Source organism: Macaca thibetana, chromosome 7 (assembly GCF_024542745.1).
Source record: "Macaca thibetana thibetana isolate TM-01 chromosome 7, ASM2454274v1, whole genome shotgun sequence".
Classification (NCBI taxonomy): Eukaryota; Metazoa; Chordata; class Mammalia; order Primates; family Cercopithecidae; genus Macaca; species Macaca thibetana.
In genome coordinates, this window is record NC_065584.1 from 149,989,886 (window position 1) to 150,002,969 (window position 13,084).

Genomic DNA, 13,084 nt, shown 5'->3' on the forward strand with positions numbered 1-13,084 from the left:
AGTAGGGCTACAATCAACGCTGATGTCTAAGATTTAATCCTTGTTGAAAATATTTCACATTATTCTACTTTTGCATGCTTTAAAAATTTCCATTATAAAAGTTTAAAAAACTTTTGCCAATTTTTCTATGAGAAAATTATCATTATTTTAGTTAAAGACACTGGTCTTAGAATAAGAAATTTTTTCTGTTTTAAAGAAAAGTCACATGCCTATGTAAAGGGCAAATGTTCATAATAAACAGTTGCAGTGAAAACGATTAGTTGTGGCCAGGTGCAGTGGCTCACACCTGTAATCCCAGTACTTTGGGAAGCTGAGGCGGTGGATCACTTGAGGCCAAGAGTTCGAAACCAGCCTGGGCGACATGGTGAAACCCTGTCTCTACTGAAAATACAAAAATTAGCCAGGCAAGGTGGTGTGCACCTATAATTCCACCTACTTGGGAGGCCGAGGCAGGAGAATCACTTGAACCTGGGAGGCAGAGGTTACAGTGAGCTGAGATGGCGCCACTGCACTCCAGCCTGGGTTGCAGAGTGAGACTGTGTCTCAAAAAAAAAAAAAAAAAGAGATTAGTTGTTATGTTTTTTTGTTTTAAATTTCTATGAGAAACAGCACATTCGTGTTATTCAATTAACAAATACTTGGCCCAGGCCAGGTGCGGTGGCTCACGACTATAATCCCAGCACTTCAGGAGGCCAAGGTGGGTGGATCACAAGGTCAGGAGATTGAGACCATCCTGGCTAACACGGTGAAACCCCAGTTCTACTAAAAATACAAAATTAGCTGCGCACGGAGGCGCATGCCTGTAATCCCAGCTACTTGGGAGTCTGAGGCAGGAGAATTGCTTGAACTCAGGACGTGGAGGTTGCAGTGAGCTGAGATTATGTCATTGAACTCCAGCCTGGGCAACAAGAGCAAAACTCCATCTCAAAAAAAAAATGATAATAATAAATGAATAAATACTCACTGTAAAAAGAGTAATAAGAACCAAAGAAGCAAACGATTGTACTAAAACATTATCTTTGGGGTATTTTCAACAATGTACTTTCTTATCTAAAGATAAAATCAGCCAGGTGAAGTGGCTCACTCCTGTAATTCCAGCACTGTGGAAAGCTGAGGCAGGCAGATTGCTTGAACCCAGGAGTTTGAGACCAGCCTGGACAACATAGCAAGACCCCCCATCTTATTAAACATATATAAAATAGTTTTTAAAAACAAAAAATAAAGATAAAATATTGGGGGAAATAAAACCCCAACCTTTGATTTTACATAAATGGAATTATACTATTTAGAAGGTAAAACTGAACTTTGTACCTTTATTTTAGTGCTGTTACTGAGCTTTAAAACTACAAAATCAATTACAATATATAAATAAGCCTTTCTGGAAATAATTATCAGTTCTTTTCTGTGAACAGCTCCTTTAAAAAATGTGAGAACAACATAAGTACAAAGTTTATGAAAGGGAAATGCAGTTAAACAGGGAGAAAGCAGTTTAAAAAACTGAATTTTATTATCTCTTAGTTTCATATATCAAGAATTAAATGGAATTTCAGGGTCACACATACAAAAACATAAAAAGTTTTAACTTTTTTTATTTACATCTACTTTAAATATAAAATCCCAACTTTTAAATAAATGCAGTATCTGAACACATACACCAAATCATAGGAATAACAACATTTAATCCTACCTGAAAAAGATCCAAAAGAGGCTTCCAAGAGAGCATTAGGACTGCTGCTCTATTGATAGTTTTGGGAATTTCAGAATAAAACAGTGTATTTTCTCTGTTCTCACCAGACATGGCTATAGGAGAAAGCAATCATTTATTATTATTTTTTCGAATAGCATTCTTACGGTAAATAGTCACAGTTCCAAGTATATAATGCCTTCTATACACTGCAATATTTTGCACTCTATGGGATTTATAATGAATGTTAACAAGTAGAAGGTGCTTATGCCATACACCATAAAAATTTTCAATAAAACCAAGGCTAGCCTGGCCCAGTACACATGCCTATAATCCCAGCTACTTGGGAGGCTAAGGTGTGAGGATCACTTGAACCCAGGAATTCAGGACAAGCCTAGGCAACATAGCAAGATCCCATCTTAAAACAACAACAACAACAACAAAAAGAAACCTGAGACTTTAAAGAAAAATGCTCAGGTTTCATTCTGGTAATCAGATCTTAGTCCCTCTCAAAATAAACATAAAAGTATGTAAGTTACTGTGTAAAGAAAAGTTAAGTACCATTTTCAGAATTTTTTAAAAATTGTGAGTCCTTTACCAGTTGGCAACAGGCTCATGAGATTCCAATGTAACAACTTCAGATTACTGTTTCTTCCATTTCTGAAACATTTAAAGTGCTTACTTGGAAACACATAGATCTAACTGAATTCTAGTTTTTATTCATTATAAAAGTTCTGTAGGCTAGGCGTGGTGGCTCATGTCTATAATCCCAGCACTTTGGGACACCAAGGCAGGCAGATCATTTGAAATCAGGAGTTCAAGACCAGGCTGGCCAACATGGTGAAACCCTGTCTCTACGAAAAAGACAAAAAAATTAGTTGGGTGTGGTGGCATGTTCCCGTAATCCCAGTTACTTAGGTGGCCGAGGCAGAAGAATTGCTTGAACCCAGGAGACAGAGATTGCAATAAGCCGAGATCACACCACTGCACTCCGGCCTGGGCAACAGAGCAAGACTCCATCTCAAAAAAAAAAAAAAAAAAAAAAAAAGTTCTGTAACAATAATCGTTAATAAGACCTTTAGGGTTTCCAATAAAATTATATTAATATTAAAACAACACAGAATCTGGCATCTGATCTGCTGAAAATCTCTTTGTCCTTTATTGGGGAAGGGCGAATGAAAAAGGTCTAAATTAAGCAGAAGTCAAATCAATTCTGTGAAATCATGTGATAACTAGATGGGAAGATAACAGCAGCGTAGAGTGAGTTACATATAAAAGTTACATATAAAAGACTGACAGAAACACTATGGTTATGAAGATGTGAATCAAATAAAACATAAACAAGGTAAAACAAAGCCTTTCTACTCTAAAAAGGTATTACTGGCCAGGCGTGGTGGCTCATGCCTGTAATCCCAGCACTTTGGGAGGCTGAGGTGGGTGGATCACCTGAAGTTGGGAGCTCGACACCAGCCTGACCAACACGGAGAAACCCTGTCTCTACTAAAAATACAAAATTAGCCAGGCGTGGTGGCACATGCCTGTAATCCCAGCTACTCGGGCGACTGAGGCAGGAGAATCACTTGAACGCGGGAGGCAGAGGTTGCAGTAAGCCGAGATCACTCCACTGCACTCTAGCCTGGGTAACAAGGGCAAAACTCCATCTCAAAAAAAAAAAAAAAGGTATTGCTTCCAAAAAGCTGAAGGAGTGAAGGAAGGAAAAAATAAATCACACAGAAATAACAAGAAATCTCCTGGGTGAAAGAGACCCTTGACCTGTGTTTCTGAATTATTAATGCCAGCAGAAGGTAGTCTAGGGAAAGGTGTGGTTAACTTCCATGCTAACCCTCATGAGGATGAGCCTCCAAATAACCACATATTTTTTTTATCCTCTTATTTTTCTAATTAGTTTACATTGCCTTTGGAGTAAAAAGTTATATATCCACTGACATTTACTTCAGCACTCAATTTTGTGTAAAATCTACTTTGTAGATTCCCAAGTTGCTCTGTTATAGAATTCTTAAGACTGTGGTCACCCATCAATACCATTCACAATTTTACAAAATGTGATCATATCCTCCTTAACCATTCTCTTTCTAAGAGCCTTCGGTCTTAAAATATTAAAAGAAAAATTGGTTTTCTTCTCTCCTCAATAACAGCCATTCCCCACAATCATTTCATTTGCCCCTCCCTATATGCTCCTAGTTCCAACTAGGAGCTTTATCCATCACCAGTAAAAATTTCCCCAGAATATTCTATGTTCTGACATAAGCACAAAATGGGCTTTTCTCATGCTTTCCTAATGGTATTTATCGGTCTTTAGAGCTACAGCAGTCAATTTGGTCCCATGTCTTCAGGCAACAGTATCAATGAGTCCTGTTTCTCTTTAGGAAAGAGAGAGGGAGGATGGCTTAAGCCTGGGAGGTGGAGGTTGCAGTTAGCCAGATCACACCACTGCACTCCAGCCTAGGCAACAGAGTGAGACCCCATTTCAAAAAAGGAAAAAAAAAAAAAAAAAGGCCGGGTTTGGTGGCTCACGCCTGTAATCCCGGCTGAGGCAGGTAGATTGCCTGAGTTCAGGAGTTCCAGATCAGCCTGAACAATATGGCAAAACCCCTGCCTCTATGAAAAAAAAAAACAAAACATAAATTAGCTGGGCATGGTGGCACACACCTGTAGGTCCAGCTACTTGGGAGATTGTGGCGGGAGGATCACTTCAGCCTGGGAGGTCAAGGGTGCAGTGAGCCAAGATCATGCCACTGCACTCCAGTCTAGATGACAGAGACCCTGTCTCAAAAAATAATAATAATTAATAATTAAAAAATAAACGTGGGACAATTCTACAAAGGATTAATTCACTTATTATATAAAAGGCTTCAAATCATTAAGAAAAAGAAACCCTCTTCAGGGGTTGGGTGGAAAAAGAAAAGAACTTTAAAAAAGAAAAAAGAAACCCAACCCAATTAAAAACCAAATATTATAGACTGTGACTGCACAGAAAAGAAATACAAATGGCTTTTTTTTTTTTCTTTACTTGAAACGAAGTCTCTCGCTCTGTTGTCCAGGCTGGAGTGCAGTGGCACGATCTCAGCTCACTGCAACCTCCACCTCCCAGGTTCAAGCAATTCTCCTGCCTCAGCCTCCCAAGTAGCTGAGATTACAAGTGTGTGCTACTACACCTGGCTAATTTTTGCATTTTTAGTAGAGACGCGGTTTCACCATGTTGGCCAGGCTGGTCTCAAACTCCTGACCTCAAGTGATCTGCCAGCCTCAGCCTCCCAAAGTGCTGGGAATACAGGCATGAGCCACTGTGCCCAGCCACAAATGGCTTTTTAAGCATGTGAAACGATGCTCAACCTCACTCATAAGAGAAATAAAATAAAAACAATGAGAAACTGCCGTTCACTAATCAGACTGGGAAAGTTAAAAAAGTTTAATTACTCACTATTGGTGTATGCATGGAGAAATAGATAATCTGAGATAATGTTCATGGCAGTATAAACTCTTTGGAAGGGGAGCTCAGTAATATCAATCAAAATTCAAAATATATATACCCTTTTTCCCAGCAATTCCACTCTTAGGAATTAGTTCTACAGGTATATTCACGCATGTGCAAAATGATCTAATATAGTGACATTCACTTCCTCTTCTTTTGTAACAGCAGATCAGAAAAACCGAAATGCCATTACTGGAGGTCTGGTTAAGTAAACTATGGCACAATTATATAATGGAATATTCTGAGTTGTTAAAAAAGAATGAATCCCAGCCTGAGCAACATGGCAAAACTCTGTCTCTACAAAAAAATTCAATAAAGTAGCTGGTTATGGCGGCACGTGAACATTATTAGAGGTCTGGTTAAGTAAAATATGGCACAATTATATAATGGAATATTCTGAAGTTATTAAAAAAAAAAATGAATCCCAGCTTGAGCAACATGGCAAAACTCCATCTCTATAAAAAAAAAAATACAAAAAATTAGCTGGCCGTGGTGGCATGCACCTGTAGTCCCAGCTACCAGGGAGGCTGGGGTGGAAGGATTGTTTGAGCCTGGGAGGTCAAGGCTGCAGTGAGCCATTAGTGTGCCACTGCACTCCAACCTGGGTGACAGAGTGAGACCCTGTCTCAAAAAAAAAAAAAAATCTAAAATTATCACATGAATTCATGCAGACATCTTTAATATCTCTATACACATATACATACACACACACTGCACACGCACACAAATAAATAAAACACATATATGCACACATTCATATAAACGAATAAAACTTATACTGGAAAAATTCTGGAGGAAGGGAAGGAACCTATCTTTAAAATTTTAACCAACAAGATAGTAAATCAGTAGATTAACATATTTAATTTAGGCAGACATTAAATCTGGAGTGACTGGACTTGGGAAGAAGAGACCAAAAACAACCTTGGATTAAAAAAACAAAAGCAGCAGCTGTTGAGTGGGAACAAACTAATGGTTTTATTGTTTGTTTTCCTAATCAGACCATCTAAAGAAAGGCATTTCAAGCTAGCTTTAGGAAGAAGCAATTTCTAGCATCTTTGATTTTGAAAAATGATCATGATCAATTCATGGTTTGTTACCTACAAGTAAAAATAAAGTTAATGCAATACAACAAAATCGAATTCTTCAAATTAAAAGGTTTTTTCCTTTAATGGAACCAAAAGTCGCGAATTAATTTATTCATCAAACTTTGAGTGTCAATTATATCTAGAGTTAAGTTTGACTTAGGAGATCATTTTCTCTCAGAAACTATGACTTTGTACTCACCAAGGTAATAGATTCTGTCTGAATGAGGCCCATCTGGATCATTCCTCTTCACAAACATGAAATCATGTGGTGCCTTAGCCATCATGTAGCCATGATATTTTCTGGTATCAGCAAGCAGCTTTTTAAGCTGACTCCAGGAATACCGCTCAACATAAAACGGCTCCAATTTAGGCCGATCCTGTGATTCAATATTCTCCTCACAGTCTGCAGTTTCAAATATCTCAACACCCAGCTGTTCTGTTTCCATTGCTGCTGCCATGTTGCATTTTCCTAGAAAAACAAGGCACATGAAGCTGTTCACAGGTCTGTCTTCTATTATCAGAATGATTCTCTGATAGGTTCAAAAAAAAAAGCGGGGGGAGTGGGGAGGGCAAGAAAAAAATTCTTTTTAGCACAGCTGCAATGAAACCTAGTAAGAAAAGCAATAGCTCTCCCTTCCGTGTTCAGTTTAAAAATGAAATTAAAAAAAAAATTGAGGTCAGGTCTACTTCGCAGTGCCTATAAATCCCTTTGGTAACTTTTATAAAAGGCTCTCCTTAGGTATTTCTTGCCAAAACTCCCTTTTCTTTCCCACATTGGAAGGAAACAGGCCATTTGCCAGTTGGCTGCTATGCTCCACCCAAGAGCATGTCAATAGCGAAGCTAACTCTGCCAAGGAAGCTAAGTGTTTTGCATTTTAAAAAGTAACACATTTGGTAAGTGTGGATTTTTTTCAGCTAACAGAAATAACCACAACTAATGAGAACGGTAATAAAAATGTCAAAAATAACATGCATGTAATAACCTTCCTAGGATACTTCTCCAAGATAATATATTGTTTCCTTTTAAACAGAAAGCCAAACAAAACACTTGACTGGCTGGTACATTTTCGAGTCTTCTGCTCTTGCCTATACATCACTATCATCTTCATTTGTGGTGACTCTATTTTTTTTTTTTTTTTTTTTGAGACGCAGTCTTGCTCTCTTATCCAGACTGGAGTGCAGTGGGACCATCTTGGCTCATTGCAAGCTCCACCTCCCAGGTTCATGCCATTCTCCTGCCTCAGCCTCCCGAGTAGCTGGGACTACAGGCGCCTGCCGCCACGCTCGGCCACTTTTTTGTATTTTTAGTAGAGATGGGGTTTCACTGTGTTAGCCAGGATGGTCTCAATCTCCTGACCTCATGATCCGCCCACCTCAGCCTCCCAAAGTGCTGGGATTACAGGCATGAGCCACCGCGCTCAGCCTGGTGACTCTATATTTTAAGGAAACTTATATGACTATTCTTACCAATCATACAACATATACTGATTAAATGGCAGAAAAAAAGATACTATCTTAAAGTGGCTTTAATTAGCTGAAGTTGTTGATACAGAAAGCATTTAATATTTGTACCAACAGTATTTTGATAAAAGCATAAACTGAGGTTTACCAGTTCAACCCCTACTGTTTGTTAATATTTCATCTGCTAATAATGTTTATTCTCATTTCACAAATCCAAAAGTTGCATTTCTCCTTTATCTTTTGCAACATTTAACATGAGCGAAGTATCAAATAACAAAAAGTGTTATCATAAACCAGTGGGTATTCTAACATATATTATTTATGACATTGCCAAAAAGAAGCAACATAAAAATTCTGGGCAATCTGCTCTTTTTGAACTAATAACTGTCAAAGACATGTGGACTTGGGAGATAAACTAAATTGCATTTATATAACCAAACTTAACATATCAACTACTTCTACAATAATAAATACAAGGCTGTACATTTAATATATCTTTCTTAAAGCCCAAATTTGAAGGTTAACATCAATTCATAGTAACTATCACAGACTAAAAGTTATTAGCAGGTATGGATTGTGAATTAGTCCATTAAGCACACATTAGTGGCATGCCAAATAACTCAATGAACTATGTGTGCAGCTTATTTTGTCTTTTTTCATGCTGCAATTACCTATGTTACCATTTTCAATATAACAGTAATGAAGTGGCCAGAAAACCTATTAGACAGTTACATCAGGTATGCCTGTAATATTGTAACAAGTGAGCATTCACTTTCAATGACTAAAATCCAAAGCAGCTTGGCAGGGAATTAAAGTCATTTAGCTCAGTGAGTATCCAGCACACTGATATTTACTGACACTGTAAGACTGTGGTGGTTATATTCTATCATATGTTGTTTACTTGCCCTACTAAAAGCTAGCTAGTGGAGGCCTACTTTCTACCAAATGTCAATGGACCCAGTTTTTTCTTTTTTTTTTTTTTTTTGAGGCAGTCTTGCTCTGTCACCCAGGCTAGAGGGCAGTGGCACAATCTCAGCTCACTGCAACTCCGCCTCCTGGGTTCAAGCAACTCTCCTGCCTCAGCCTCCACAATAGTTGGGATTACAGGCGCCCGCCACCACGCCCAGCTAATTTTTCTATTTTTTAGTAGAGACGGGGCTTCACCATCTTCACCAGGCTGGTTTTGAACTCCTGACCTCATGATCCACCCACCTTGGCCTCCCAAAGGGCTGGGATTACAGGCGTGAGCCACCGTGCCCGGCCAGTGGACCCAGTTTTATATCTAATGGACTGAGGGACAAATGAGAAAAGAAACTATACAAATTGGGCTCATTTTTCTCAACTTCTCTTGTGTTATGTTTGGAAGTTCATCTCCAAACCAGTGCTTGCAAGAATAGGGCTGGTGAACAGAACAGGGAAGCTCAACAGAAAGACCTCCTCCGAAGCCTTATTGTCCAGTTTATTTTTTTTAGACAAGTCTCACTGTTGCCCAACCTGCAGTGCAGTGGTACAACCTTGAACTCCTGGAGTCAGAGGATCCTCACGCCTCAGCCTCCTGAGTAGCTAAGACCAGAGGAATGCATCACCATGCCTGGCTAATTTTTTAAAACTTTTTTGTAGAGATAGGGGTCTCACTATGTTGTCCAGGCTGGTCTTGAACTCCTGGCCTCAAGCAATCTTCCTGCCTTGGCCCAAAGTGCAGGATTATAGGCGTGAGTCACCAAGCCTGGCCATGCCCAGCTTCTTATCATTCGCGTCACATCTTTTCTATGTAAAAGGTACATTAGCTTACATTTAATTATCTGGTATTCCTGAATTGTACTAAGCCCTGGACACTCGATGCATATACATGCATACGTGTGTGTACATGTACAAACACTGTACAGTCCAAATGACAGTCTGCTATTCTGTATGTTCACAGCAAATGTACATCCTGCATTTCTAAAATATATCTGATATTATATAATATTGGTAATCTGTGCAGATGTTTGATAAATGACTTAGTTCCAGATTATATACAAATACATTCTCAAAGTAGGTGATCTGAATTTTCTAATGTCAAAAACAGGAAAATAGGGTCAGTGTACCTTCTCAGCACAGTGCATATATCTCACTGTCCCACCTACCTCGTCACTTAAGTAGTTTCCCTGGTGCCTACCTGATTTTATTTTCATCTGCTCAGATCTCTTCCACACTCAAAGAGATCTTTTTCAAGTGACTCAACTTCAAGCATAGACTCCCTCTGCTCATCCTGCTCTTCTCACAGGAATCTTTCCTTTTCTCACCATCCAAGCCTGCTCACCAGGATAATGAAATAAGATAATAAGACTCTGATCGTTAAGATGGACCATATGTGGTCAAAAAGAGAAGCCCCAAAACAATAGTTAAAACTGATACCGAACTACCACTTTTTGGGACAATATATAATGCCTAGATTATTTTGTATCTGCATTTTATGTTATCAAAATCCAAGAATTATTTTATTTCAAAGATGTGTAGCCCAATATAGTCAAAAGAATATCCTAACATAGTAAATGTTGGTGTCCAGACATACATTAAAAGGAAAATCATGGAAAGGCTTTTTAAAAAGTTACAAAAGGCATACAGATGTGAAGTTACTCAGTGACTATTGCAAATCATCAAAAACGGCAGATGATTAATAAAATTTATTTTTATGTGCCTATTCCTGTTCCTGTTTTACATAATAATGTCATATCAAGCTGGATGGAGAGAGAATCAACTCAGGAGGATAGCCAATAAGAGTTACAGGCCATTTTTGCAGAAAAGGAATTAACTTGAATTTAATAACTTAAGATATTTCACGAGATAATTTCCTATTCATCTTAAGTGCATTCCATTTTTGCTTTTTTTCTTGCTGCATTACTCTGAGAATAATTTAAATAGGTAACTTTTCTGGAAAAAGCAGCATTAAACTTGTTGAAATTCTGGCTTAGGAAAAAAAAAAAAAAAAGGAAGGTCTGCTATTACATCTGTTACTCTATCAGTTTGAATTTTGGGCTCCCACAGCCCAAGGAGGTGATGAAGGGATGGGGTGGGAAAAGCTAAGTGGCAAGTGTAGGAAAAACAGCAAGGTTATGCCAGCACAGCAACAATGGACTAAAATGTCAACACACACCACAGCACTAAGTCCCTCACTCAGAGCATGCTGACTCAGAAAATACCTTTAGGACTCTTGAGTTTGGATCCACTCAAGTGAAATTCCTTAATTTTTAACTCGAGGGCCAAACAGCCGTCCACTTAAACACGTAAAGCCTCACTGAAGCCTAGCTAATCTCTCTTTGGGGGTCCACACCTAGTTGAGAGGTTCATTAGCACAGAGGGAGCAAAGATCTTGAAAAACTATGACTGAGGAAGAAGAGGAGAAGCATAGCAGAGAATATGAGAAGGAAGATGGGAGGGATGCCAAGTCTTAGGAAGAAAATGTGTGAGAAGAGAGGTGTGGCAGGAAAGTGTCCTGTTGCAAGTGGGTGGAACAGAATGGGCGGGGGCAGTGAGCAGGGAGGGAATCGATCTAGCATGAGGCAGGTGAGAAAAAATGACCACCAGCTGGGAAACCAGAAAATCTGAATGGGAAACCAGAAAATCTGAGTCCAGAGCCCATCTGCCAAGTTGGACTTAAGGAAAACCCCTTGGCCTCTGTGGGCTTCCGTTTCCTTATCTGTAAGCGCTGACAATACCCGGCCTCCCAACCCCAGCGAGACTCAATTAAGATAACGGACGTGGAAGTCAAGAGGCCAGCGCCCAGAGCTCAGGGGGCGCCCAGTGAACGGTGGTTGACTCGGAATCTCAGAGCCTCGGCTTCCTCTTCCGGCAAGTAGGGGGGGCCAGCCACCGGCTCTGCCCTGGACAGGGCGGCGCGTCGGGTAAACCGCAAAGCGCGCTGACCCTGAGAACGCGCCGAGCAGTCCCTCCGTGAGGGGGAGAGGGCCTGGTGAGCCGTCGCTCAAGCCTCGCCGACGCAGGGGAAGGAGAGGGGGGCGGATACTGCACCTTCCCCCCCGGCCCCGCCCGGACCGTCCCGACGTGCGCTATGGAGCGGGCCTGCGCCGCTTCATGCTGCGGCGCCTCCACTCCAGTCCTGGTTGCAGTGGCTTCCTCAGCGGCGGCGCCGGTGACAACACAGGCGGCGAACGCGGCACTCAGAAGCAGCGGCGGCAGCAGCAGCGGCCTTGCCCTCAGAGACTTTAGCACTTCCGGTTCTTCGCCATCCGCTCTCCGACTGGCGAAGGCGCAGCCGGGCCAAGAAGGGCGCCGCTGTCTGCTGGGTGGGGTCCAACACCACAGCGCAGTCTAGTGGCTGGAGGAGCCAAGGAGGCGCGGGGTGGAGGCTGGGCCGAGCAGGGGATAGAGATGAAATCCAGAAAGGAACAGCGACTTGCTGAAAGTCACAGGGCAGATTGTGGCGCATCTGTAGTCAATAAATATATATTGAGTGCATGCTCAAAATAGACAACATTCCTGTCCATGTGCCAGGCAGAGAGAGCCTTAGACGCTGGGAGCAAACCGGGGTAAATCCCTGCCCTTTCAACGAGATGATATTAAGAGGAAAGGGACTAGGGCCTTGGAGATCTAAGCGCCTCATTGTTGTGGTGGAAAGAAATCTGAACCTGGAGTCCGAAACTTGGCTCTAATATTAGCTAGTGATCTTTTAGCAGGTCACTCAATCTAGTTGAGCCATAATTCCTTTACCTCTAAAAGGAATATAATACATTTCACTTAATTGCAATTAAAGAAAACCGGCTGGGCGTGGAGGCTCACTCCTGTAATCCCACACTTTGGGAGGCCGAGGCAGGCGGATCACTCGAGGTCAGGAGTTCGAGACCAGCCTGGCCAACATGGGGGAACCACATCTCTGCAAAAAATTCAAAACTTAGTTTGGCATGGTGGTGGGCGCCTGCAATCTCAGCTACTACTCAGGAGGCTGGGGAAAGGAGAATCGCTTGAACCCTGGAGGCGGAAGTTGCCGTGAGCTGAGATCACGCCACTGCACTCCAGCCTGGGTGACAGAGTGAGACTTTGTCTCAAAAAAAAAAAAAAAAAAAGTATGCATATTAACACATAAAATGAAGAAACCCCAGTTTCCTAAGGGAAAGAAATGAATGACTTGTTATAATCAGAACCAGAGGCAGGTCCTTTGACCTGCAGTTTCTTTCCTGGTCTACACTGTATATTGGCTGAGAAAAAGGGAACTCAGAAAGATATCCAGGAAAGTAGCAGGTGTACAACAAAACAGTGCAAAAGTGGGGTCTCCCCTATTTTCTATTATTACAAAGAACCATGTGTCAGAGTCATATGTCATTAGGATTTATTATAATAGCACCAATAAAAAATCCATTTGGG

At 40.8% G+C, this 13,084-nt stretch overlaps 1 protein-coding gene across 6 annotated transcripts in view; it reads right to left on the minus strand.

The window, feature by feature from the left end:
- Window positions 1-11,952, minus strand: part of DPP8 (dipeptidyl peptidase 8) — a 76,271-nt gene extending 64,319 nt beyond the window's left edge. For 2 of the 6 annotated variants that reach the window (XM_050795942.1, XM_050795938.1), the window contains exons 1-4: window positions 11,735-11,952; window positions 9,882-10,017; window positions 6,462-6,731; window positions 1,688-1,800 (exon numbers count right to left, since the gene is read on the minus strand). In XM_050795942.1, coding sequence (XP_050651899.1) covers window positions 1,688-1,800; window positions 6,462-6,731; window positions 9,882-9,897 — 399 coding nt within the window. In that variant the 5' untranslated portion in view covers window positions 9,898-10,017; window positions 11,735-11,952. Of the gene's footprint in view, window positions 1-1,687; window positions 1,801-6,461; window positions 6,732-9,881; window positions 11,424-11,463; window positions 11,703-11,734 lie in introns of those variants that run through there. The other 4 variants (XM_050795939.1, XM_050795940.1, XR_007727021.1 and 1 more) reach the window with 4 other exon arrangements.
- Between the last annotated feature and the right edge of the window lie 1,132 nt (window positions 11,953-13,084).